Below are 27903 nucleotides of genomic sequence, written 5' to 3'. Positions count from 1 at the left end.
TTTTGGAAGGACGTTGGTGCGACATCATTGTCCTTAATGTTCATGCCCCAACTGAAGACAAAAGCGATGATATCAAGGATAGCTTTTATGAAGAATTGGAATCAGTATTTGATACATTTGGCAAGTATCACATGAAAATTCTGCTAGGAGATTTCAATGCAAAAATTGGGAGGGAGGATGTCTTCAAACCCACAATAGGCAGCGAGAGTCTCCATGCACTTAGTAATGATAATGGCGTCAGAGCAGTGACCTTCGCTACGTCAAAAGATTTAATTGTAAAAAGTACAAAATTTCCACACCGTGATGTTCATAAATACACTTGGACTTCCCCAGATGGCAGAACACACAATCAAATAGATCATGTTTTAGTAGATAAGAGAAGGCAGACAAATGTAATTGATGTGAGATCATTCAGAGGAGCAGATTGCGACACTGATCATTATCTGGTGGTAGCAAAAGTGAGGGAGCGGCTTTCAGTAAGTAGACGAACTAAACAAAATTTTGACACAGAAAGATTTGATTTGAAAAAATTAAGTGAGGGAGAGGCAAAGGAACAATATCAAGTTGAAATTTCGAATAGGTTTCAAATTTTAGAGACAAATGAGGATAATGAAAGTGTGGACATCAACAGGGAGTGGGAAAATGTCAGAAACTGCATCAAAATTTCAGCAAAAGAGAAACTAGGATACTACAGGAGAAAGCAAAATAAACCGTGGTTTGATGAAGAATGTTCAAAATTAATAGATCGAAGGAAGCAAACAAAATTTCAATGGTTGCAGAACCCAAACAAAACAAATGCGGATAATCTATGTAACGTGAGACGTGAGGCTAGTAGAACCTTTAGGACTAAGAAAAGGGAATACCTGAAGGGCAAAATTGCTGAACTTGAGACAAATAATAAGGAAAAAAACATCAGAGACCTGTACAGAGGCATTAATAACTTTAAGAAAGGATATCAACCCCAGACTAATTTGGTAAAGGATGATAGTGGCAATTTGCTTGCAGATCCAATAAAAATTGTGAATAGGTGGAAAAATTTCTTTAGCGAGCTCTTAAATGTTCATAATACTGGTGATATTAGACAGATTAAAATGCATACAGCTGAACTGTTGGTGCCAGAACCTAGCTTAGATGAAGTGGAACTAGCCATTGGGAAGTTGAAAAGTTATAAATCTCCAGGAATTGATCAGATTCCGGCCGAATTAATTAAAGCAGGTGGCAAAGGGTTGCATATGAGGATCCATAAGCTTATTCAGTTAATTTGGGATAAGGAAGAGATGCCACATCAATGGAAGGAATCCATAATTATTCCTATTTATAAGAAGGGGGACAAGACTGAGTGTGGTAATTACCGAGGAATATCGCTGCTATCAACCTCATACAAAATTCTATCCAACATTCTTTTGGCAAGATTAACCCCATATGCGAATGAAACTATTGGGGATCATCAGTGTGGGTTCAGACGAAACAGATCAACGATTGATCAGATCTTTTGCATTCGTCAGATACTAGAGAAAAAATGGGAGTTCGGTGGGACTGTACATCAGTTATTTATAGATTTCAAAAAAGCCTATGACTCTGTGAAGAGAGAAGTGCTATATAATATTCTTATTGAATTTGGTATACCAAAGAAGCTAGTGGGTCTAATAAAAATGTGCTTAAATGAAACCTGCAGCAAAATTCGAGTAGGTAAATATGTATCTGAGACATTCCTCATCAAGAACGGTCTAAAACAAGGAGATGCTTTGTCTCCCTTGCTCTTTAACTTTGCGCTAGAATACGCCATCAGGAAGGTCCAAGGTAGGCAGGAGGGTTTGCAATTGAACGGGACACATCAGCTATTGGCATATGCTGATGATGTTAATTTATTGGGGGACGATATAAATACAATAAAGAGGAACGCAGAAGTTTTACTAGAGGCTGGTAGACAAGTGGGGCTGGAAGTAAATTCAGAAAAAACTAAGTACATGTTAGTATCTCGTCATCAGAAGACAGGCGGGCAAAATTATCTTAGGGTAGCTAATAAATCCTTTGAAAGGGTTACAAAGTTCAAATATTTGGGAACAACAATAACAAATCAAAATGATACTTGTGAGGAAGTTAGGAGGAGACTAAATTCCGGAAATGCTTGCTACTTCTCAGTCCAAAATATTTTGTCTTCCCGTCTGATTTCTAAGAACCTGAAAATTAAAGTATACAAAACAATAATCTTGCCTGTTGTTTTGTATGGGTGCGAAACATGGTCTCTCACTCAGAGGGAGGAACACAGATTGCAGGTGTTTGAGAATCGGGTGTTGAGGAGGATATTTGGGCCTAGGAGGGAAGACGATGGGGCGTGGAGAAAACTGCACAATGACGAGCTTAAAAATCTGTACTGCTCCCCCAGTATTGTGAGGGTGATTAAGTCGAGAAGGGTGAGATGGGCGGGACATGTAGCGCGCATGGATGGGACAAGAGGTGTGCACCGGGTACTGGTTGGGAAACCTGAAGGGAAGAGACCGCTGGGGAGACCTAGACGTAGATGGGAGGATAATCTCAGGCGGGATCTATGGGAGATAGGAGTTGAAGGAAACTGGATTTTGTTGGCCCAGGACAGGGTCCGGTGGAGGGCTTTGGTTAATTCGGTGATGAACCTTCGGGTTCGGTAAGCCATCTAGTTAGTTAGTTAGTTATGCAAAATAAAAGTAGGATTACTTGAAAGTTTAGCTTATGATTACCAATTGGAAAATATTTTCTTGGCAGATACCTACATATTTCAGATACCTTTACATAAAGCAAAAATACTAATAATGTTGAGAAATTCTTCATATTTTAGCATTCTATATGAAATAAAAATACTAACATAGAAGTTTTGGCTTGTGGGTTACTGAACTCCAAATAGTATTTTCATGTTCTTTGTAATCCCTTGAAGAGAATTAATGTTTTTATTCTTTACACAAACTGAGAGTATTAACATTCTCAACAGAGATCCATTACCCTCCATTTTATTTTAAACTCTTACTACAACTGACATCTTTAAGGTTATAGTCTTCACTGAGCATACTTTACTTTCTTGTTTTTCCTCTAAAGAAAAGGTGAACTTAAAACATAGTCCATGTTTACATATTAACATGATGCCAGAAGTATTTAACTATTAGTAGTAGAAGGCAGCTGGCAAGCAACAAATTGGAATAAACTGGAATACAGATATTTATGAGAAGACATTTCTTCAGCAGTATAAAGAAATGATGAGTATCTTCCTGTATCTGTGGCCAGATTCACATTTCAACTGTTTTATCCATAGGGAAAGAACTACTGATACACCTTGTATAGGTATGTGAGAGCACCACAGCTATTCTGGATTTGACAATGAAATGAAAAATCACCATTTCAGACAAATTTTAATTTGGGACATCCAACTTGTAGCCCATCACTTTTCTGGCTGCACGATCATTGCTCCCTTTGAGTTCATCTAATCAGCAACTGCATCTGAACTGGCTATCCTATCCTGTTCAATGATGGTGATGTATTTAATTATGCTTTGTGAAATGTAGAGGTTATGTGTCAAAAAAACAGGACGATTGCCAAACTAGGAAAACGTGAAAGAAGCCACAGCTTATTTCAACGTGCTGTATTAAATTCATGACTTCCCAAATATAAAGCAGCACTAGTCATTATGTTGTTTTGTTTGGTTCGATGTTGTGTAAATTTTTGTTGCAACCCATTTTACCAGACAGCTGCAAGTCTTCAAAGTAATACATAAATTTAAAACCCTGAGCAAAAACTTCCCACTAACCAAGTTTTGATAGAGTTAAGCTACAAAGTAACTTCCATTCAAAATGAATCAACCATTAAAATGTGTTATGAGAACAAAATTATGTTCTTGAATACTTGGTAACATAATGCTGCTACAAGTAGCTGTTACATCATAAGTCTTTAATGTGGACCTCAAATCCCAATTCCATGAAGTGCAGTAACAATGTAATATGTATGCAGTCGGTGTTAATGAGAAAAAAAAAAGATTTGCCAATCCAACTTCTCTCCCTATGTGTTGTTAGTGTCCAGTTCCTCACAGCAATCACCGCCGCACAGTGCTGCCATCAGCCTGGTCTTCATCCACCTTGCAGTAGTCATGGGAGAGGCAACTCTTTATTACCAACCTCACTCAGGACAGACTTTTGCAATTAATAAAACTATTGGAGAACCTTAAGTATATATCTAAAACGAGTCAAGTCTCTTAAAGCGAACACAGAAAAAGCTGTAAGACTTGAGGTTCTCACAGCGGTGAATATTAAGATTTCTGTCTTCTGGGTTATTGCGCTGTGTAGTCTGGTCGATGTTAACCAACGTTTCAGAGGTCATACTGCCTCCGTCATCAGGGCGATTCTTTCTAAGTTATCTACGCTATGAAGATTTCTGTCTTCTGGGTTGTTGCGCTGTGTAGTCTGGTCGATGTTTACCAACGTTTCAGAGGTCATACTGCCTCCGTCATCAGGGCGATGACGCCCTGATGACGGAGGCAGTATGACCTCTGAAACGTTGGTTAACATCGACCAGACTACACAGCGCAATAACCCAGAAGACAGAAATCTTCACAGAAAAAGCTGTCAGATTTTTTTAGATATAAAACTTAAATCACTGGCTAATTTATATTTAGGAACACATGCCACAGCATCCAATTTCATTACTGAGGTTGAGCAAATCCAAAGAAAGCATTTATATTTTAGCTGAATTTTAAGGACGGGGAAAGCCATTAAAAAACTGAAGCAGCAATGTCCGAGTCAGGCACCTTCCAAATATACATCAGTTACATTACCATTTAAGTCAAACAGCTTGAGGTGTAACCCACCAAATGATGACTGACATTATTTAGACAATGCAGATTGGAAAAAATAATGTGCCTTATTCATTAAAAACTTGATATTTCAACAGCACTATATAAATTAAATGAGGGCTGTTAGGACAATTATGAACAGTGGACAGATAATTTTTATAAAGACAGTCACAGACTAGAAAAATTCACTAAGTGTGACAGAATTGCTTCTGAACACAAGTTAGTTGCTTTATCACAATGGATAATATTAATATGGTTACTAGTAAACAAGGCTATATTTAGAGGGGAATCTGCAGGTTTATATTCCAATTCATTTCTCTTGAGAGACAAAGAACTTTTTTTAAATTAGGGACAGAGTACAACGATGTTTGCTTCTTTATTTATTTATGATTTATTTACTAACTGCCAATAGTACCAAATGTCTTGCTGAGTCATTTTCAATAGTTGTGTCAAGTACCACAGTGAGATAAGCACAGATGGGGGAAAAAAATACCTAGCAGTACTAGTTTCAAATCAACGTGTAATAGCTCACCTCATTCAGGCATTTCTAAATTTTGTGATTGTGCATGCCAGAATAATTTCTTGGACATGTCTTTTGCTAATTACACAAGAAAATATAATACCTTAGGTTCTCCAACAGGTAACAGATGTGACTTTGTAACATGTTCCTTTGCATAACTAAATTTAAATCCTTAACAATGTGCCTTCGACAGGGAAGTTCGGAAAATTTTTGGCTTTTAGTAACAATGTCTTCTAAATACAGAAATGTTGTCAGTTCATGTACAAAAATTTCATGCAAATTCACATTATTGAAACTCAAAAATCAGTATTTCCTGAGATTTGTCTTTCCAAGAGGATTTATTTTGTATTTACCAATTTTTATATATGTCATTTGGGAGAAACAGGGTTGGGTGGTTGGATGGTAAAAAGAATGGGTGGATTGTTGGCAGTTGTACATATAATTATACTGCAATATGTTCAATAAAGAAAGAAACTGCAAACTTCTGATAAGCCAACGGCAAACTACTCCCCACAAACCCATGGAACGATGTACAGATATTTCTTGTAAACCATTTGTGACTAAAGTATCAGTCTCAACTTACTGCATAGAACTTCATACTGTAAAGGCAACAGAACTTACCATACATCATATAAATTGCTGGAACCTAAGTAACCGACACAATTACATTATCCCTTGCCGACTATTCCATTGTCAAAAAATGATATCCTTGAAATCATCGGCAGTATGTTTGCCATAGCATTACTTTATCAGACACACTTACAGTACACAAAGCCCCTATCTTGTGTCACTATTTTCTATAACAGCACTTGTTGAAAGGGAATTTCAATAAAAAATTTTTTTGGATGTTTTCCATCATCTAATAAAATAATAATAAATAATAACAGAAATCAAATTTTATTACACGTATCCTCATAAAAACCATGCTGTGGCAACTGTAATAATTATGGCTATAGTTTGAAATAAGAGTCACATATGCAAGTTGTTAATATTTTGTAAATAAAGAAACTGTTCTTTGTAAACTATGACAATTATTCCGATGCATATGACACCAGTGCCATTGCTACATCAGTAACTATTATACAGGCACTAAAATATCTGTTAGGAAGGAACAATGTTACAGAGCCTTCTGTTACCACGGCAAGCAAAGATCTAACAACTTACCTGTTGGTAAGAGAACAAAGTGAGGTATTTGTGACTGTGTACATTACCTTTCAGTCGGGATTACCACTTTGACAACAGCCTGGGATAAAATCTGTGAGGAGAGCAGCAGCAACATCAAAATATACCCTTCACATGTGACAAAACAACAGACAGATACTGCACATATTCTGAGCTGGCTGGAAATTTAACATGTCATTCCGCAAAAAAGTCCACCTGCTGGTACATAAACATTATGGGCAAAGTCACTGGATTTTGAGATGTCATAAATGATGGATACCATGTGAAGTGTCATCTGTATCTTCATTAGTAATGGAATAAAAATTCAATAATTTTCCTACTTCTCTTGTCAAACAATTCACTGTTTTCATAAACAAGGCTCTGGAAATTAACTCATTCCGTTACAACCATTATATCTGATGTGGAGTAAACAAAACTACATATGTGACTTCATGTAATCAAGTGAAGAAATGGTAGGTACTATCTGAAAGTTGGCATGTACATAATCATGAAAGTACATCCTTTGGTCACTGTCTGGATAAAAAGAAAGACATTCTGAACACTGTGTCAGTCTGTCTTCAGACAAAAAGAGCGTGTACCCAATCTGTTGGACCCACATTCCCTAATTTTGGTTCCTAGCAAACATTTCCAACTGCCTGTTCTTTCATTCATTATACTTTCTCCTAGGATGCCATGATCGATGGTTAATGTTTTGCTGCTACTACCCAGTGAAGTTTGTACATCTTTATTGTATACACAGACAACCTCCTGCTCTTGTTCAATGCCCAGTGATAATGACAGCTTTATCTAATGCAATCAATCTACCCAAAAATGAGTATAAAGCTAATCTTCAAAATGTTGTATGTGTAGCTTTTCATCCAGAGAGCTTTAAAAATATCCAAAAAAAAGTACTCATATGACAAAAACATCTGAATACTACTTCTCTCTTACTTTCAAAGGAATTTGTTATGCTGTCTACATATTGAATCTAAAACTTCTTGACGATGGTGAAGAGTCAATTGAATAAAAGTTTTCTTAGATATTATCCATCGTCTAGTAAATATAAAACGTAAAACGACGTTTCGGAGATGGGACTCTATCTCCGTCTTCAGGTTCCTACACAGTTGGGCCCACTAGATAGAGCTAATCCCTATCTCCGGACAAAGTAAAAAAGTGAAAGTCTGTTTTATATTTCCTAGACGATGGATAATATCCAAGAAAATTTTTATTCAATTGTCTACATATTGGTTTCTTAACATCAGAGCCAACATGTGATTCCTCTCACCATTCTTCTCTATCCACACTGTCCTTCCAATCCTCTCTGCCACTGCATCCTGAATTCCTTAAATCCATCTGGCTGTCACTCTTCCATCCTCCATCCAGACAGCAAGCAATCAGACACATCTTTGGGTCATCTGCTTTCTACTATTTTTTGAATGTGGCCATACCATAATTCATTGTTTTCCTTTTATATATCCAAAATAAAGTTTAGTAAATCCACATCTTTTCTAGTGTATTAGTAAGATAATTATCTTATTTGCCATTTCCAATCATCAACCAACCAGTTTCAACTACTGCTCAAATCTTTATGTGGCCAATGTTATAGGATTTCTATAAATTTACAGACTTACAGGTGCTTTAAGAACATCATCACCAGACAAATATGAATAATGCCTCACTACAGTAACACACTTCAAATAGTATCCACAACATTCAATTCTCAACCCACAACAAAGGAATATATTAACTTCTAATAAAGATAAAAGAATTCTTCCAACACAAAAAAAATGACCATTCATTGCACATTGAACTTAATTATAAAATATTTTATCACACAACCTCCAAGAAATGATAAGAATAACAAAAACCCATTAGAGTACCAGCATGTACAAAGACACTTCATGGCAGAGTATAACCTAGACACTACTTCACGCAGTAATCTTAAAACGTTCACAACAGGGTCACCCCACGGGCCAGTAGCACAGTCCCGAAGACTGTTGGCTATCCAACCCACCAGCGACTGGGATGCCACCCAATAAACAAATACCTAACATTTTAATACAAACACAAAGAAAATTAAACAAGTTAACAGCGCAAATAAAAATGTGAAATTATGATATCCACATTTAAGGTTTCTTTAGGAAGTCATAAATTCTAACACCAAGCCAAGAAACATCTAAAATGGAGGAAATTTCATACTGAAAGTACTGGTGTCACACCAACAGAAGTAGAACATTGATGTGTACCACATGACAACGAAGAAATGCACACAAAATTCTGGTTGGAAAATCTCACGGGGAAGATGCGTCACAATATCTATGCATAGATGAGAGGAAAATGAATTTTAAAGAAATGTGATGTGAATTACCTCAGGACCAGGTAAGTGGGGAGATTATGTAAATATGGTAACAAACCTCTAGGTTGTACAGGAGGAATTTTCAGAACAGATGAAGAGAACTCAAATGTTCATAAAGTCAAAAGGATCACAAAAACAAAACATTAAACAAGTAGAAACCTTAAATGATGACCAAATTTTCTTTCATCATGTGTCTTTGCATGAGCTGGGTTTGTGATTTCTATTTCACGAAAACAAATAATCAGAAATATGAAATAATTCTTAAATTACAGAACAGTGATATTGCACTCATAGCAGTAAATTGACTGGTGAGTAGGCTGTGGCTTTTAAGCAGAGTGTGGGGCAGTAAGAGTGATCCATAACGATCCATACATAACACACTTACAATCTCCAACCAATGGAAATAAAAAGAAAAATTTGTATTATGACATAAACAAAACCTGCAATATAATAATGCAAATATTTTGTACTCTGGCAGCCCCACTGCAAAAGAAGTGACGGATATGATGAGTTTTGCCTGTCCTGCTTAAACACATCACACAATTTTGAAATCTGTAGTTTTTAATTTTGAACAAATATGAATTATTAACAATATGTATAACCAGTACGCTAGCAATGACCAAAGTTAAAAAGCATCTATAAATATTCTTTGACCTTTACATGATGACCTATAAAGAAAGGCCCAGACACTTTTTCAGATTAACAAAAACTCAATTCACCATCTTTGAAAGGGAACCCTACCAGAAAATAGCTTCAAATGACAAAATAGTTAAGAATAATGGTAAGCATGGGAGAAAATAGCTATGTCCCAATTAAAAGCATTAGAAATCTAAGAAACAACCATTAAATCCCTGTCAGGATAGTCAACTTCCCAGAGAAGGTTCAATCAAAAATTCTTTCAAATATAAATCAAGATTGTTAACAATTAAAATGGGACATTTGCTGGTGTAGTAGTTCTAGCTTCAAGTTTTGTGTTCCCATTTCAAATTCATGATTATAACATAATTTTCACATGCCTTTATCCTTGAAGAAGTGTCTAGGGTTTCTACTCTTATCTCATTTAATACTCATTGTGAACTGAAACTTAAATTTACAGTAGGAAGGTGCAAACTAACAGAACAAATGTTACCTTGTCTAGCTCATCCTTTTCCTTACTCTCCGTTGGGTATGGGTCATTTGGTCGCATGTTCTGAACCTGAAGAACAGACCATGGTCAAAAAGATAATTATTTTTTGCTTACCTAGTATCAGAAATGGATGGCCCATACTGGTATTACAAAACTAATCTACATTTGGTAGGACATTATTTTTTAGGTTCATATGCATTTTAATAAGTATTTACAAAACTCCATTCTACTATCTCATTAAACGCTTAAAATTGAGACATGTCGTCACAAATATCAAAATCATCCTTAAACATGAAACTTTCAACAGCAGAGAATACAGTAAAACCTCTATCCATCGTTCCCGGAACTATCGTTTTCCCGGATGCATCGTCCGTTTTGTTCGGTCCCGAATACATCCCATATAAAATAATGTTACATTTTCCCGCTTCTATCGTTCCTCGAACTATCGTTTTATCGCATCGATCATTCAAAAATCTTAGTCCCCGCCCACAATTTTCCCGCAATGATCGTTTCTGAGAATTTAAAATGCTGGGTTTTGAGATAAATTAATACCGAAAGACGCGCAATGTTTTTGGAATACACAGTAGCGGTAACCTGTTATGTCGCCCAACCAGCACATTCTTTTGGAATGAGGGTCAGCGGTGCAGGGGTGATAGTTGGAGTGAATGGCAGTGCTCATTGTCAGAAATGTTACGATTTTAATTAGGGTGCACTCATATTTCGTTCCAGCGATGCCAGATGGCATGTGCAGTGTGAATTTCTTCACAAATGCTTTTATTATAAGTACAAAGGAAAGGCTGGCGGCACTTTTCATTCTTCTGGTTTATCTCGTTTCCAGCGGTTCAGGGTCTTCTACAGCTACGTTTCGTTGAGTTCGGCAGTAATAGTATTTCCATTCTTCCTGTTATTGTTCGCGAAGAGGGTGGGAGTGGTGAGAAAGAGGAAGACGACGAATGCGAGCCCGAAGCTTTGCCGAGTTTTGCCGAAGCACACCCTGCATTGGCAAAACTGAAGTCGTTCTTTTATGCGCTTAATATTAGTGAACGTGACGAGGAAAACATTTTGAACGTGGAAAGTGCTCTGTTTGGTCTAAAACGTAAAGTTTCGACAAACCAGTTGTCCATTAAAGACTTTTTTGGTAAAAAGAAGTAACTTTGAAAGAGAAACATTGTTTTTTTTAAATTTTTAATGTTTTCCCGCATCTATCGTTTTCCGCATTCATCGTTTTTATTTCCCACCCCCGCCGAAAACGATGCATCGAGGTTTCACTGTACATTAGTTTTTTCAGCTCAATGAGTAAAATTAGATGTCACAGCAAATGGAGAAGATTCTTCTTTGATGTGAACTAAAGCTGAACGTAGCACTACCCTGTTACGCACAGACATTCAATTGCACTTAAATGCCACAGAAGTAATGTAGAAATAACACAATTCTGTAACATGATTGGCTATTGGCCTGACAATTCTTCTCTTTGCAACCAAGTATAACAAACCTCCAAATGTCCTATTAAATGACACTCAGGGATGTCCCACAAAAAAAAAAAGCAAATTTTTATTTACTCACTAAAAGTCCACCACTGTTAGTTTCCACATTTCTCATATAGCAAAAAATGTGTACCTCACTTAGATTTTATCTGTTGTCTTACCAAAATAACACATGCTTAAAATATAATTGTTGTTGAGCGACAAGAAACTGCTGAAGCCAGGAATGGCAGCTGATAATTTTGGATGGATAATTCTGCTCTGGAAAAGCAACTGTTAATCTTTCACCAGGTGTACAGATTACTAATTTCTGACAAATAAGTCAATGTTATGTCCCGGTCTGAAATGTTATAATGGCACTTAAAAATGAAGTACAAAACTGCTGTGTTCTGTGAAAAATGAACATAGTTTTGAATGTTTGCATGTCACTAAGCTGCCACTATGGTAATTAGGTTTCCATACCTTATGTTTGTCCCTCTTGTTTGGCTGTGCATTGAAGGGGAGCCCTGAGGGAGGTGGTGGCATTGTGAGTTCAAGCATTGCAGGCGGAATATAGATTGGGTGAGGGGGTATTGGAACTGCCTTACCCCAACCCAACTTCATTTCATATGCCATCACATCTTTCCCTGTAAATAAAGAAGTCTTAAAAGGCAACTATCTCATAAACAATGCACTATTTTACCATTTGTTATTTAATTTTATTACGCACAACTATTAATGAGCCGGGCAGATCAGTCAGAGAATATTTCCTCTAGCCTCATGTCCAGCGCAAACCAAGGGTCCTTTCCCCGGGGGTAAAGTGCACCTGTGGCATGATGCTGACCACTCACCCCATCTAGTGCTAAGGTTAAGAGTGAGTAAGATCTGTACTTCCTTTCCCCCTGAGAGCCTATAAAGCGTGTAATGGGACACTTTTACTTTTCTTACGTACAACCATTAAACCTTTCATTGATATGGACAACAGTTTCACTTCAAAAAGCACACTCTGCATCGAAAATTGAACTGTATGGCCAAATAAACAGAGTAATCTAAACAGTGCTCTTTTGTGAAAAAAACCGGCGACTATACTTTAAGGTTATGTCTAACAACTTTACTGCATTTTGATAATCCTTACATTTTTAAGAAAAGGTGCCAGTACTGCATTTTGGTGCAAACCACCACAAAGAAAGCATTGGCTTAATATAAACTTTCATTTCTAGAAATTCCATGAAAAAAACAGACATAAAACAAACTGTTATAATACTTACATGCACAAGGATGTCTATATTCAAACAGACCAACAAAGCTTTCATTTACACATATTATTCATTCATAAACATAGAGCGACAACACTACTTTCGCTCAAAAAACATAAAATTATTTGAACAGTTTAAATACGCGGGATTTGAAGTTTCCTTGGCAGGATGTCCGAAGATGGCTGTCTTCTGGATTGAAGCATTATGTAGTTTGGTAAAAATTTACCAACATTTCAGAGGCCCTTATTGACCCCACCATCAGGGTGATGAGCTAACTACATGGTGCTACAACCCAGAAGACAGCCATCTTTAGATTAATAATACTTAAATACCATTAAGATATTTCAGGGCCCTCTCTCCATCTTTTCTATTCATGAAGGCTACAAAACCACAATTCCTTCCACGAGCCTTTTCTTCATCTGATCTGGGCCACATTATCTTAATACTGGCCAGGGGTCCGTAGCGACCAAACACTTCCATCAGCTGCTGTTCTGTGATCTGAAACAAAGACCAGTGTACAAGAAATCATGTCATAATAATACTCGATAACATTTTACGAGTATTTCTACATTATTCATTTCTTGATCTCTCAACTGCATAGTTTACCTGGATGACCACAAATTACGACCAACGTGGGATGATGCAATAGTAACACATGCAAAAGAACTATCCCTGAATTTGTGCTTCTAAGTGTCAAATAGCATTTGGTCAGAGTGGCTGTCTTCTGGGTTGTAGTACCATGTAGTATGATAGAAATTAACCAACACATCCAAAGATTATTTGTTGCCTACATCATCAGGGTACGAGGTGCGATCGGAAAGTTTCTAGACTGCGCCTATAAAAACCCGTACACTTATCTCAGGTATTAAATTCATCCATCACCCTCGAAGTAGTTCCCCTGGGAGTGAACACAACCATCCCAGCGCCGCTGCCAAGCCTGGAAGCATCCCTGGAAACCTTTCTTTGTCAGCCTGTCAAGCACCATCTGCGATTCTGCCTGAATCTCTTCTATCGTCTCAAATCTCCTTCCCTTTAGCTGAATTTTCATCTTTGGGAAGAGGAAGAAGTCACACGGAGCTTAGAGGGAAGTTGGGGTCGGTTCTTGCAAGATCTTTGAGCTCCTGACAAACGAGAAGTCGATTCTGCTTCTGGTCCTCAGACAGGATGCGTCGCATGTGGAGTTCTTCCTTTAGAATCAGCTGACAGGTCCCATAGCCTATCCCAACAATGTCGCACAAGTCGTTGATGGTACGACGTCGATCGTCGTGAATGGATTGCCGAATCTTCGTAACATTTTCGGGCGTTGTGCTCAAAGATGGTCGTCCAGAACGCTCGTCATCATCGACAGAGGTTCGGCCATTTTTAAAACGTGAATGCCACACAAAAGCTTGTGCACGACCCATTGCGGACTCCCCAAATGCTTGCTTTAGCATTTCATAGGTTTCCGTAGCCGTTTTGGCAAGTCTTTGGCAAAATTTGATGCACACGCCATTCCGAAATCGCAGGAGGGCCGGTGTAATGCACTACCAAAACGCCCGTAACTAAGAAACAAATGCTAATTCGATGATGCCGGCTGGCACACTGATTCACTAAGAATGTAGGCCGCACCCTCTAGCGGCAGAAGCTCGTACTACATCCGGTTCGCCCGCTATTGACACAGTCTGGAAACTTTCCGATCGCACCTCGTACTTATCACCCTAAACATGGAAGCAGCAAGTACCTCTGAAATGACAGTAAATGTCTACCAGACATCATCATGCTACAACCCAGAAGACAGCCATGTTCATACTTTTTGCTGTGAGAACCTAAAATCCTGTTGCCAGTTAACTTCATCGCCCTTATGACGGAGGCAGTATGACCTCTGAAACGTTGGTTAACATCGACCAGACTACACAGCGCAACAACCCAGAAGATGGAAATCTTCAACTTCTCACTCCCTTATACTTAATCCAGAAGCAATGCTATCACTGAATAAATATGCATGAAACAAAGGATGACTTACACACATTAAAAACACAGTGATCTGTATTAAAGATGCTGTAAACTGTCCTACTGAAGTATTTTGATTTGTGATTACAAGACAACCCCACAATTCAGACACTAAATCAGTGGCAAGTGCTCTTCTTACACTCAGATAAATATGTTGTGTTCATGCAAATCAAACAATATATAACATGAACAACAATCAGCTTACCTTTGGATTTAAATTCCCCAGGTACAGATTTGTAGTTGTTGGATCTCCATTGTCATATGAACCGTATTTGGACTCTTCTGCTGCTTACAGAAATAAATCTTCATAATGAAATAATTTTGACACCACTCAATTACATACCTATTAAGAAATTATTGTAATACCGCCACCTTTCTGAAGAAAGCGATAAAAGTCTTGAAACACGACAATCTTTTAATATGTAACAAAAAGTTAGGCTGTAACTATGGTCGTTGATAGAACTTAAACTTACATGTCTTTACAGCTGGCACTCCATCTTCTAATGTAGATTTGACAGCACCTTTATATTTATGCCTCTCCTCTCTCTCTTCCTGAATACTAAAACATAAAACAAGGTGATCTCTAAACCCTTATCATAATTTACCTTTTTCATATACAGGTAAACCTCGATTCGCGCCGCTTCAATTTGTGCCGATTCAGAATAACGCCGCTTTTGAAACCAGCAAGTCAAAGAGTGAAAAAAACATATTTTACTAATATTTATAACGTTTTACAATGTTTCTCGTACTGATTCTTATACTAAATCATAATTCTTACACTCATAGCTAAGTAGGTGTGAGATAATCTCTAAAAATCCGCCAACATTGCGCAACAGTCACGTGAGCATTGGTCACTCTTCACGGTGAGTCATTTGCGTTCAGCCTGATGAGGGAGTAAGGAAAAATGCGCTCAGTTTGCTTCTTGTTGACACATTGAATGTGCTGAAAACTGTGCGCTAAACGTGTTTGTGTTGTTCGACCACTATTCTGCAGTAGCAACTGTTTTATATTTATAAATTGTAGAAGAGCCACCATGTCTGGTAAAAGAAGTGAATGTGTTGCTAAAAAGTTGCGTAGGTCAAACACGTTACAAGATACGTAATTCGTAGAGTAGAAGGTGGTGATACCCGTCGTAATGTGTGCAGAAGTATGAAGTTGCCTCCTTCCACTGTGACTACCATAATGAAAAATTCATATAAAATAAAACAGTCAATGCAACAGGCTACGAGAGTAAGTGCAACGCAAGTGAGTTATAGCAGAAGTAAACTTTTAGAAAGAATGGAGAAATTATTATTGCTATGGGTGATCGAAAAAATATTCCCTTGACTGAAATTGCTATCACGGATAAGGCGAAGTCGATTTTTGAGGAACTTAAGTCGTCGATGTCCGGGTGCCGGGAACGCATGTCATTGACTTCCCATTGATTTATATTATAAAAAGTGTTTCAATTTACGCCGGTTCGTCCAGGAACGCATCCCCGGCGTAAATCGAGGTTTACCTGTATAAGTTTAACTCACAAGAGAAACAGGTTCCCCTTCTACCTCTGACTCCTAGTTAACTTTTAAGAAAATAGAATTAAAATGAAAGAAAAATCATAATTCCTACACTAATCCACATACCTTGCTGGGTAAGAATGGAGAATTATTCATGAAACATGAAGTACTATTATGTTTATACTACACTGTGGCCAATATGTTGTCATTACAACAGAAACATGGTATATGTAGTTACTAGACGAGATGGACTGATTAAAAATGGCACACTTCTAAAATAAAAAAATTGTTGAAGTCAATTGTATATATGAATGCAATATAACAATGAAGACAGCACAGCAGTAATTCCCAAAGATGCAGAGTTCTGGCAATGAGTTATGAAGCTGCTCCACCTTTTCAGAATTCAAAATGAGGAAACACCTAGTTTTATGTCCAGATTACAATTTCAATGACTAAATTGAAGAATTGTACATTAAAAGAAAATAACAATATAAGCCAAGTGTTAGGCATAATCTTGCTATGTCTGGAAACTGCAAAAGGACCTCAAAATGGCTAGTTCACAGTACCGCATTTCAAAGTTTGTTCCTTAGAAATGCCAGATGTATTATTGATATGTCTACCTTCTCAGTTACCAACATGATTTAATAAGCTATTTTCAAAGCTGAATGGCTAAAACTAATGTTATTCCAAATCACACACATAAAAAGTGTGTTACATATTACAAGAACTAAACAAGAGAAAAAGTTACTTACAGTTTTAGCTCTTCCTTGAACAGTTCCAAATTGCTCTTCTTTTTCTCTCTGTCTCGTTTCTTTCCAGGACGATCTGGTTTCCTGTCACCAAGCAGCCGCGCATATTCCTGTGCTCGCTCTGCAGTTGTGAGTTTGTCTGCCAGTTCTGAGAGCCGAGACTGTGGCTTGTAGAGTTTTCCCTTTTCCCTTGTGTCCTCCTCTATAACATATAGCACAGTGAATAAGTTCTCAAACATAAATTATAAACTCAGTTCTAAAAAACATTTCAATATATAAAAACCTTAAATTAATATGAAAAAAACTTCAATAATTCCATGTTTTCAAGAAAAAGAAACCTCAAGACTGTGACAGAACTTGGTAACACTTTTTCTCATTACTTCAGTCTCCTGAACATATCTGGTAGATGCATTTGAAACTCACTGTTCTTTTTATGATATACTTACGTCGACGTCCAGCATCATACGTGCCAGCCTTAACCCACACCTTTCCAGCCTTACTGGGTGTTTCTTGGAATGTTGCCACAAATTCTTCAAAAGCCTAAATAAAAAGACAATTCATACATTACATAACAGCACTGTCTGCACTTTCAAAATATCAATTATTGGGGCGTAATAATTGAAGAGGTACGAGAAGTGAATTTCTTGCCAAACGTCTTGGTATCAAGATTGGTCAAATCCACGTTTCATAACAATTCTTATCCTTCAGCCTTTTCAAAAGTCAATGTAGATAATAAAAGACAAGGTTCTGGTCCACTAAGTAGTTGCTACCCACAACCATGAATTAAGCAAATTTCTGCCTTGTGCTTGCTCCACCTCATAAGTGGACTTCTTCACCCTTAACAAATAGGGTAAGGCAAGAAAGATTAGAAAAAACTGTAACAAGCACAAACTTCATCATTTCATTTCATTTCGTTTCATTCTCGAAACGAACCTGGGCAGCTGCTTCCTCTTGCTCCTTCTTACGTTGCTCTTCCATTTCTTTTTTAGACATCTGCCGCTTCCCCATCGTGCCGATGGAGAATGCCTTTAGCTTCTGTTCGGCTATTTGCTGCATTGTAAAACACAAAAACGAATCAAAATATCATTACTCTTTAGGAAGAACACTAATTCAACGAGACTCAATGCACTTTTGTGGTCGAATAACGCAAATATAACACAGAATTTATAAACTGTGTTTACGGTTTTTATAGTCCTATTTCTCCTTTGTTGATACACCACTACACTAGCAAACTGCTGTAAAGTAAACTAAAATGTAGTATCACGCACCTTCATCAAAGCTTTATCCGCCATTTTCTTTCGGTACAGTAGTCAATGTAACCAACCATGTTAAAATAATTTAAATTGAATGAGAAATTTCCCTCGATGTACTCACCGACAGAAAAGTAAATAATTAAAATAAAAAGCGCGCATTGTAAATATGAAACAATAATTGTCACTAATTGATTTGCTACAAATACTTTTAAGATAAAAAACGTTAGGTTCATATTGAAATTTTCCAATTCAGAGACTATGGCCATGTCACCTACTTTCCAGTATAATTTTAACCACAGAAAACAATCTTAATTCATTAAATGTAAACTCGAAGATATGGAAAGTAATGAACAAATACCGAAACCATTAGAATTATGTATGATTCTAATTATTTTCCTTTTGTATCTTTGTGTGCCTGCAGAACCTTTGGGAGAAATTACTTAGAGACCACTCTGAAAGCTAAGAAGAGTATGGGTATGATGATAATACAATGGGCATTAGGTAACGGGTAATGCTGCTGAAACTATCTTCTTATCAAGTTCAATATTTGGTTCTGGTCCTGTGGTATTGGGAGCACTGAAAACAAAAAGAGGAAGTAACCAGAGGAGAGGAAAAGCCTTATAGTTTGTACTCTTCACATAATGGTGTTAGGGCAATGAGAAGGGGATGTATTATTAATGGGCAAAATGAAAAATGAATAGTCCCATGTGTTGGTTGGAAAATCCAAAGTAAAGAGAAAATGTGCAAAACCCAAAAGAGTATTTGGGGAAAACAATGTTTAAATAACTGACAGTGGAACCATGGTTCCGGAGAATCTGACGTAAATACGTCTTTGTATTTAAATTATCATCATCGGACTCTTTTAGCTTCAATGTTATCTCTACATAGTATGACTTTAACACACAACGCAGCAGTAGCGTGAAGTGCGATGCGCCTTCATTTGTATAAATAAATGTTTGTAGAACCTAAACCATTTGTGATATGTGAAATCTGAAAACAGATATGGAAAGCTCAAGAGGTAATACGTATTTCGTACGCAATATGTCCCGATCCATCTCTTACGGTTTTCGAGAGGCGGACGCTTAACGCGCCATATGCATTGAAAATTGTACACATTGGTTCATTAAAATAATAATAAATGTATAAACAGTTATAATTACAACAAAATACATTACAGATTCTTAAAGGTCCTTATTTACAGATCATTTTACATATAGGTTACATTACAGTTACTATTTATGAGGAATGAACGTTTAAAGGTTACTTGGCCTTGGATCCTACACATCTCCTTAATCAACGTTGTTTTTGCCGAATGACCCTTCCGTATAGACGTATTTACGTCAAAAATTGGATTATTGAGAAATAGGGCATGAAAGTATGGACTGGATTGAATGGTCTTAGGGTCTGTAACACAGGAAATTTCTTCACCATCTGACAAAATACAAATTTTTCCAAGGAAGATCTTGTTCCATGAAGATAGCTTTCTGCAGTTTTGCATCCCTCATTTGTTTTGATGCTCATTTATTGCAGATATAAATGTATTGTTCACAGAGCTAATCAATGGTAGATACTATATGGCATGAAAGTAATAAATAGTATTTTTGACAAATGAAAGGAACAGTACAAATAAAACATTTCTGATGCACATTTTTAACCATACTTTATTAAACACTAGCTAAAATAATCCTTATTTGCCAGGGATTTTCCTGAAATAAACTATACTGAAATTGCTTATTTGTTATGTCATACATGTCTAATAAACCCATACTTAATCTTCTAAATCAGGCATTCTCAGCCCACCAATGTTTTTTGAAGCCTGAATTTATTATTTGCAATATTGGGTCATTCTGTATGATGACAAACATATACCTGATATCAGAAAACATTTTTTGTTAGAGTCAACAATATTTGGCAGTCCCTGTCACTGGGCAGCTTAATTAAAAACATCAAATCTAGAAATTATACGCATCTTATAATGAACTCTTAGTGGGATGCATGCAAATTACAATAAAAATTTGAACCTGATATTGAAAAATTACTCAAGCAAGAGCAGAATCAAATATCTCACTAAAGACTGATTTTTCCGCTAGATGTCGATATATAACCACAAATTACGGTGCAACAATCTTGAAGACCGTTTTCCTTTGGACCAAGCCTAAGTCTCAAGGAAAAGCCTATATAAAATCTCAAACGTTCTGCAGACTGTAATATTCAGCTGACAAATTAACTTCTTATAACACTATCTGTAAGGGTAGTCCAAATATTTTAGGAGGGACACTGTTACCTCCCCACAGACTTCCTGAACCTCTGACATACACTGACAAAATTTCTTAACCTTTATTTAGTGGCGCAGGGGATTTAAACCCCTGTATTATTAACTACTGGGCTGCTGGTTCAAATTAATTGCTACAGTTAACAGTTTGGTGGTATGCTAGTGCTGGATTACATGTAAGCTGGCTGCATACTGAAATTACCAACATTTTAAATGGTATACAGTTTCAATTTAAATTTGTTTACAAAAGAGTATAAATCTGGAATGAATTCCTTTACATTTATTGATAAATGCATGTTGATCTGGGTATTAACATGGTAGCAAAATTACACAGATTAATACAATACATATAAACACAACAAATATGCTTCATGAATGTATTGTCAGTACAACCATAATGTAGTAATTCATACTTCTCTATGCAAATATAAAAGATTTTAACATCATGGATTACTCCTGAAATTTTCAAATGTGTTAATTTAAAAGAATACTGACAAGATATACAAAACTTGAGAAAAGTTTTACATTTGACACTCTTCAATTTTAATACTCATTCTATTGCATGTGCTACTTGTAATATTCTACCACATAAACATTCTCATTTTGTTCATGTGAACATTATTGGTGCTTACAGACTTCACTATTAAGTACCAACACACAATGTGTTTCAGCTATTTGTAATATCACAATAAATTAAACTGCAAAAATTTAACACAAACTACAGAATCAAAAAGGTTAGGATACATAATAAATAACAGTTCCTACTTCTATGTTAACTTCACCTCTACCACCAAAGGTCACAATAAATTGTTTAGTACTCCTGCTTTATATTCCAAGGTCTCGGATTGAAAATCAGGAATTTCAGTAGAGGTTTTATCAGTGATTTGGTTTCCATTCCTGTTCTCAGGAGTGTTTATATTTGTAATTAAATCCAGGCCACATGACAGTGGGGAACATTGTGATCTGATTGGTGGATGTGTAATTAACAGGAAAGCAGATTAGAACTTTGGTCTTTTTCAGGGCTAGTTTTATAAATTTTCTCATGAAGCAGTAAGGAAGATGAATTAGAAAGAGGAAATAACTTTATCAGGGCCATTTTGTCTGAAAAAAAAAAGTGATGGTTTAGTACATCTAAAGGTGGCGACTGACTTGTAACATTTGCCTGTAATGTAATGTGTTACAAATCGAGCATTACATAAGTGAAGACAGCGAACGGAGCCGCTCGATGCGAGCCGCTCATGCTCGCGGGCGCTCCATCGTGTTGTCGGTTTTTTCGCGAATCCCTTTGAGTGTTACATTACAAGTCAGTCAGTCAGTCAGTCGAGCGGCGTCATAACGAACATTCACAAGTTCTTTAGATAAGAGTAGCGTATTAAATGGAACAAAGATAACACAACCTCCATGTCCGACATATTGAACGAAATGAATGGAGCACACACGAGCACAGTCGAGCCGAGCGTTCAAAACGAGCATTCGATGCGCCTCACCAGTTGTGGTGTAATGTAACATGCTCGCCGTGAATGTTACATTACGAGTAAATGTTACAAGTCAGTCGCCACCTTAACATCAAGCCACTTCTGCTGAAAGACAGCCAGGTCCTCTGAAATGTTGGCAAACCAACTCAACACAACATGACACCATAACTGAAAAATGGGATAAAGATTAGCAACAAACTGCAATGGAAGTCTGACAACTTATATATTTTATCAACTGGTGTAAAAACAGAATTATAATGTGTAGCAGATAAATACATGTTTGAAACCTACAGCAAAGTTGTACAAACAAGTTACATTACGTTGCTACAATGGAAGTTTGGAACTACTGCTCAGTGATGTTGGTACTTTCAAATGAACTGTAATAGCACTAGTACATACGAAGTAAACTCAAATTTACAAATTCTGAGTTAAAGTCTATTATATGCACAATATGACACGATGATTAAATATATGTTAAAGATAAAAATAGTATTCAAAAATTCATGGTCACTTGATTTTAGGTACCACCGTAAAGTTTCAAAAAGTTTGAAAACCTAAATGGAGATGAAAAAAGTATTTGTTAACAGTCTTCTATTTTCTTCATTATAATTCCATCTAAGGTTCATCTGCATATAATTATTATTGGAAAACTGGTTTGTAAAAGCTATTGTCAATCATTTTTATTCTTTGGTTATTTAAGTATTTTGTGTCTCTTCTGTATTTGAAGTCAGGAATGGCTCTCTGGAAGCACTTAGCACTTAAAGAAATAATAACACTAAATACAAAAATTGATATTTTTATAAATTCTGTTTTTTAACTGCAATTTCAAATTTATTTTTTATATAAAATGCAACTTTCTGAAACTAGCAAAAAGTGGAACTTTTAACAAGTCTTGGGGTACCAACAGTAATCCATATACAAACAATGGAAAATAAAGTAAACTACACAAAAGTATTCATTTAGGAGCCTTTTTGGCACCCCAATGCTTTTGTCTGTTTAACACAGTGCAACCCTTAAAGAATACGCAGTGAATACAGGACACCATGGAAACCCCAAATACTGACTTGAAAACTAACATAACATAAATTAATCTGCAAATAAATTTATATTTAACAAAATATATAAATGCATTAAGTAATGACTAAGAATATTCATTTAAACTTGCTAATACAATTACAGATATCTATAAATAAATAGTACACCATTAGAAAAATTGCAGACTGTGCAACAAAAGTCAAGCGCTTAAAATTTCCTAAGTTTGAAACCATACGTGATGCAAGTACGAAGCTGGAATTATAATTCCAATCATATGTATCTCCTTGTTTTTGTCTGTATGTGGCTATTCTGTACTTTCCATAAATTACAAATGAGATCTGTGGATGAAGCTCAGGGATTCTGGTCATCTTATTAATGATGCCAGGTCTTGAAAACAATCCTTTTAAGGGCTAACACACTAATACATATTTTGAAAAGTAATTGGTATACTTTACAAAATAAAAAATTCTTATAAAGTATGTATTTTTTTTGCAAATGAGATTGTCTGTCTACAGGCTGATTCAAACTAGAAATGTCAATGACCAACAAATCACAAAAAGTAAAAGAAGACTTGTTTCCATCAAACTTCTAGCTTCACTAATTTCAGTAAAAATAATACAGTGATAACACAAATGATAATATCAATGATTACTTTTTGATTGTTAACAATAATAAGTTACTGGACTACATATGTTTCACAGACAAACAATAGTATCATGTTCTGTTTTGAATATCACAATCAGTGTATTGTGGTTTCCATTTCCAGTTGCTCTTGGGATAAGTTCCACATGGAAACTTTAAAACATAGTTGAATAACATAAAACTGCAATTTAAATGTAAATACAGCAAATGCATTTAAAAAAGCACTAAAATTTTCAAACGTAACCTTAGCATCAATGCTAGTCTCGTACCCTAGCAACTTGCCTACCAGCAACCGAACAAACCAAAGTATAGTCTTCACCCTTATTTTACCATGGGATGCAGTCCTGTGACTCAGAAACGTCATTCAATTTAATGTTTTTCATCAGATTAGGCACACACATTGGTGTCTTTATTTAACAGATACGTGGCATACATAACTGTAAGTAATAGTAGAAAGAAATGCCTCATACAGGCAAATACAAGGAGGCTGCAAATGATTTGAACTGTGACATAAGCTGAATTATTATATCACTACTAGTTTTAAACTATGAAAATTTACGCACTTAATTTTTGTTGCACACAGTGCACAAGCAAAAGAAGCACAAGTAGCTGGTTATGACACTATAAAGATATACTGAAATTTGTTAAAGCAGATAGACATAGAAAAGTTAGAATATGTATCATGTATTTTAAGTATTTCCTTCACAACACTGTACTCCACTTTGCATCTTTTGTCTCCAAGAATCTGGTCCAGACAACCATATCGGGCTCCTAATCCAAATTACATAACAATAATGTAGCTACAAATATACAGAGTCCACAAAATGTCACAGATTCAGATGTACACATTACATGGTTATAATACTTTTACTTTAATTTCATCAATGTTCTTCATTCAAAACTAATATAAAAGTACTGCCAACACAACTAGTTGAGACATAATACAACTGTGTATTTTTTAAACAGCAGTAATAAAAGTAACATAAACACGAAAATATTGTTTACAGGCAAGAAAACTTTTTATAAAAAACAACATTATTTGATACTGGGAAAAATCTACTATTGATGATCTACATGTATGCATATAAAAACTATTGGGAAACAATTATATTCTTCTGACTAGGATGGCATATTTTTCTTGTCCTTTTTTCAGAAACAAGATGTTAAAAACAAGAGGCACTACATACGAGGCGCGTCCACAAAGTAAGTTTCCCACTCGTCCCACAGCTAGCAAACCTTATATTGCGCGAAGCGACTGTGCGTACGTGATAGAGCAATGACGTAGCACGGCGCATGCACTAACGGTACTTCCCGCGTTCTCACAGTAGCATCGTTGCAGCTGTTGAAGATGGAGGTTCTTATTCCAGCTCCCGCCGACTGTGAAGTGCGGTCAGTGATAACGCTAGGCCGCACATGGCTCGACGGACAGCAAGTCTCCTGCAGGAGTTCAGCTGGGAGGTGTTTAATCATTCACCCTACAGCCCGGACCTCGCTCCCAGTTATTTCCATCTTTTCCTACACCTCAAGAAATTCCTGTCCGGTCAGCGTCAGCGTTTTGAGAATGACAGAGGCGGAGATGGTTGTCACACAGTGGTTCCAATCCCAGGCGGCAGACTTCTACGACGCAGGTATTCAAAAGTTGGTCCCACGGTATGACAAATGTCTCAATTCCGGTGGCGAATATGTTGAAAAATAGCTGGACACTTGCTGTATCTGTTGCAATAAATATTTCCATGAAATTGTGTTTTGTTTCTGTAAACGGCCCCAGGGAAACTTACTTTGTAGACGCGCCTCGTATAACAAACAATTTTTATACTGAGACTTGCATTTACAGATTAAATTCCTTATTTTATAAAGGAAAGACAGACAAAAGCTATCACATTCATGTAACTACCCTTCCTTTGTAATAATATTTGAAACACTTAAGGGTTTTCATGAAAATCATGCCACGTGTAAAACATGGCAGCTGCACAAAAAATCTAAATTTAGCTGCCAGTCTTTCAAAATTTCGGACTTTCATACATCTGATATAATAAAGAAAAATAATCTTCTGAGGATAGTTTTGTGTACTCATATTGACAGAGTGATGATGCTTTTAGACAAAAGAGATCTATAGCTTAATACGGACTGTGAATCATGGCAAGACCTTCTACTGCATGTATTAAGAAAGTTTTGACTTTGCCACAGAAAAGAGGTACGGTTAACAACAATTTACTAAGTTGGTTGCAAATATGATGCAAAAAACTGTATTTTGAAACACAAATTTAAAATATATACAATACACCTCAACATCTGGCTTTGTACTTCCTGCAGATCCATCTGTTACTGTAATTCAGAAATACACAAATTCACTTGTTACAAAAAAAGTGGGGGTGAAATATGAACTTGATCCTTGATTCACGAAGTACTACACAACACAATCATAATGACTGCAATAATGATTTCATCACCAACATTTAAAATTACTCGTATTGTGTTCAGAACATTACTGATCGACATATGTGAACATAAAATTGCACCAACGGACTGTAACCAAAACACTGCTTCCCTGATACAAATGCTGACGTTGAAGACCTTGCACAATACCACAGTATGTAATTACAAAGCAACTGAACTTGAGGTGATAGGCAGTAGGATGCATACCCAGCCTGTTTTACCTCACTGCCAACATTACCTAATGTGCCAGTTACACAAATGAATCTTGACAGAGTAATGACACTACGTAATACCAGATCACGTAATGGTGGTATATCTGTAGTGGAATAAATTGCATTACAAAAATTCAAATCCTCCTTTCTCACATCAGAATACTATACATGGTTTATTCACATTCAGTACTCCCCTTCCATCAATGCCTTTAGCTCAAATAAAATAATACAGTAGATGACGGCACAATACTCTGACAACAACACACGATGGCGAAGAATTCGGGTTACTTGGGTAATATATTAAGAATGACAATGAGCATGAATATTTGATAATGCTGCTATTCTGGGTTGTGATGCCACGTGGACTCGTAGGCATACATGTTTTGGAAAAAACAAAATTGTCAACTTCACTGCCTTGAGAACTTCATACAACATAAATACTTGTTTGCTGATTATTCCATAACAGGAAATTGGAAGGATTAAGGTGGCTTATGTTTAATTGTTAAACTTGATTGATCTGTAGGATATACTGAACATTATAAATAATCAAAGCAGTAAAGATGAAATGTTAGTCAATCAGTATTATATTTGTTAACACTGTGAAGACAACAGCAAAAGACTCCTAGTTTCAGATTGTCTCTTCAGTGAGAAAGTTCTCCGTGTGAGCAAAGTATCAGCTTTACAGTTTCTTTGTAAGCTCTTCCTCTCTCCTTTTCCTTCCAACAATTTTACTGCCAGTGAGACAAATCATTCCAGATTTTCCATGATCTGATATATTTGATACTTTGAAGCTGGTTTTCTAGTACATGTAATTTATATACATATATTAAAACATGGCCAAATGACTCATACAAATTGTAACCATCTTAGAAGAAAAAAATATATATTAAAAATGGCATTATCATAACTGATAGACTAATTTTCAATATTCAATATTATCTCTGTATAGTGGGCACAGACACCCCTCTTGCATAAATCAATTTTGATGAAACAGCCTGACAATTCTTGAGTAATCTGTGGCACTAGGCCCTGGAGTAAGGGAGTTAATTTACTTCAGTAACAACATTTATATACAAATAACAGTACTAATCAATAAAGAAAAATATCTACAGGAATCAAAAATACATTCTCTCTTTTTCATGACAAATATAACAAACTGAAATTTGCATAAAGCATTTGGTTTTCTAGAACATTTTGTCCTGCAATTCTTCAGTAAATCACCTATCCTCATTAATTTTGTTACACATACATAATTATAACAGCCACAAGTTCATAACACAATTGCATATCATTATCGCAATTACTTTCACTCAGCAAGCTACACAATGCCACCATCCGACAATTCAAAATAACCAGATGTGGATGAATGTTTCTCAGGTATAAAAGCCAACATACCTCTACGCTGCATTCATTCCGAAGGCAATGCAACACTGGACTTTCTGCCATCTTGGCTACTGACTGATTGTGAGCTTCGGAGAGATTTCCTACCAAATGTTTCCAGGTATGCACATGGGGCCCAACCCTCTAAATGTGAACCTAAAATAAACCACATACATTCAATTGAATAAAAATTTACTTGGATATTATCCATCGTCTAGTAATAAAACGTAAAAAATGTAAAACGACGTTTCGGAGATGGGGCTCTATCTCCGTCT

The 27903-nt window shown here is 36.3% G+C and overlaps 2 protein-coding genes across 8 annotated transcripts in view; both read right to left on the bottom strand.

Moving 5' to 3' along the window:
• The window catches only part of LOC110840940 (U2 snRNP-associated SURP motif-containing protein), a 28870-nt gene extending 10646 nt beyond the window's left edge, over positions 1-18224 (bottom strand). The window contains exons 1-10 of the mRNA XM_087360916.1: positions 18192-18224; positions 17857-17973; positions 17370-17463; positions 16927-17125; positions 15155-15240; positions 14887-14966; positions 13025-13190; positions 11920-12083; positions 9980-10045; positions 6545-6588 (exon numbers count right to left, since the gene is read on the bottom strand). Coding sequence (XP_087217042.1) covers positions 6545-6588; positions 9980-10045; positions 11920-12083; positions 13025-13190; positions 14887-14966; positions 15155-15240; positions 16927-17125; positions 17370-17463; positions 17857-17973; positions 18192-18215 — 1040 coding nt within the window. The 5' untranslated portion in view covers positions 18216-18224. The remainder of the gene's footprint in view (positions 1-6544; positions 6589-9979; positions 10046-11919; positions 12084-13024; positions 13191-14886; positions 14967-15154; positions 15241-16926; positions 17126-17369; positions 17464-17856; positions 17974-18191) is intronic.
• Positions 18225-19819: 1595 nt separating this feature from the next.
• The window catches only part of LOC110840941 (guanine nucleotide exchange factor DBS), a 45866-nt gene continuing 37782 nt past the window's right edge, over positions 19820-27903 (bottom strand). For all 7 annotated transcript variants that reach the window (XM_022086256.2, XM_087360875.1, XM_022086255.2 and 4 more), the window contains exon 22: positions 19820-27784. In XM_022086256.2, the coding sequence (XP_021941948.1) occupies positions 27657-27784 (128 nt within the window). In that variant the 3' untranslated portion in view covers positions 19820-27656. The remainder of the gene's footprint in view (positions 27785-27903) is intronic.

The sequence above is a fragment of the Zootermopsis nevadensis genome, unplaced genomic scaffold, assembly GCF_977971745.1.
Source record: "Zootermopsis nevadensis isolate Lab colony 2312 unplaced genomic scaffold, Znev_1.0 Znev_ptg000003l, whole genome shotgun sequence".
In the NCBI taxonomy this organism is placed as follows: Eukaryota; Metazoa; Arthropoda; class Insecta; order Blattodea; family Termopsidae; genus Zootermopsis; species Zootermopsis nevadensis.
This window is presented reverse-complemented; position numbering and strand designations above follow the sequence as displayed.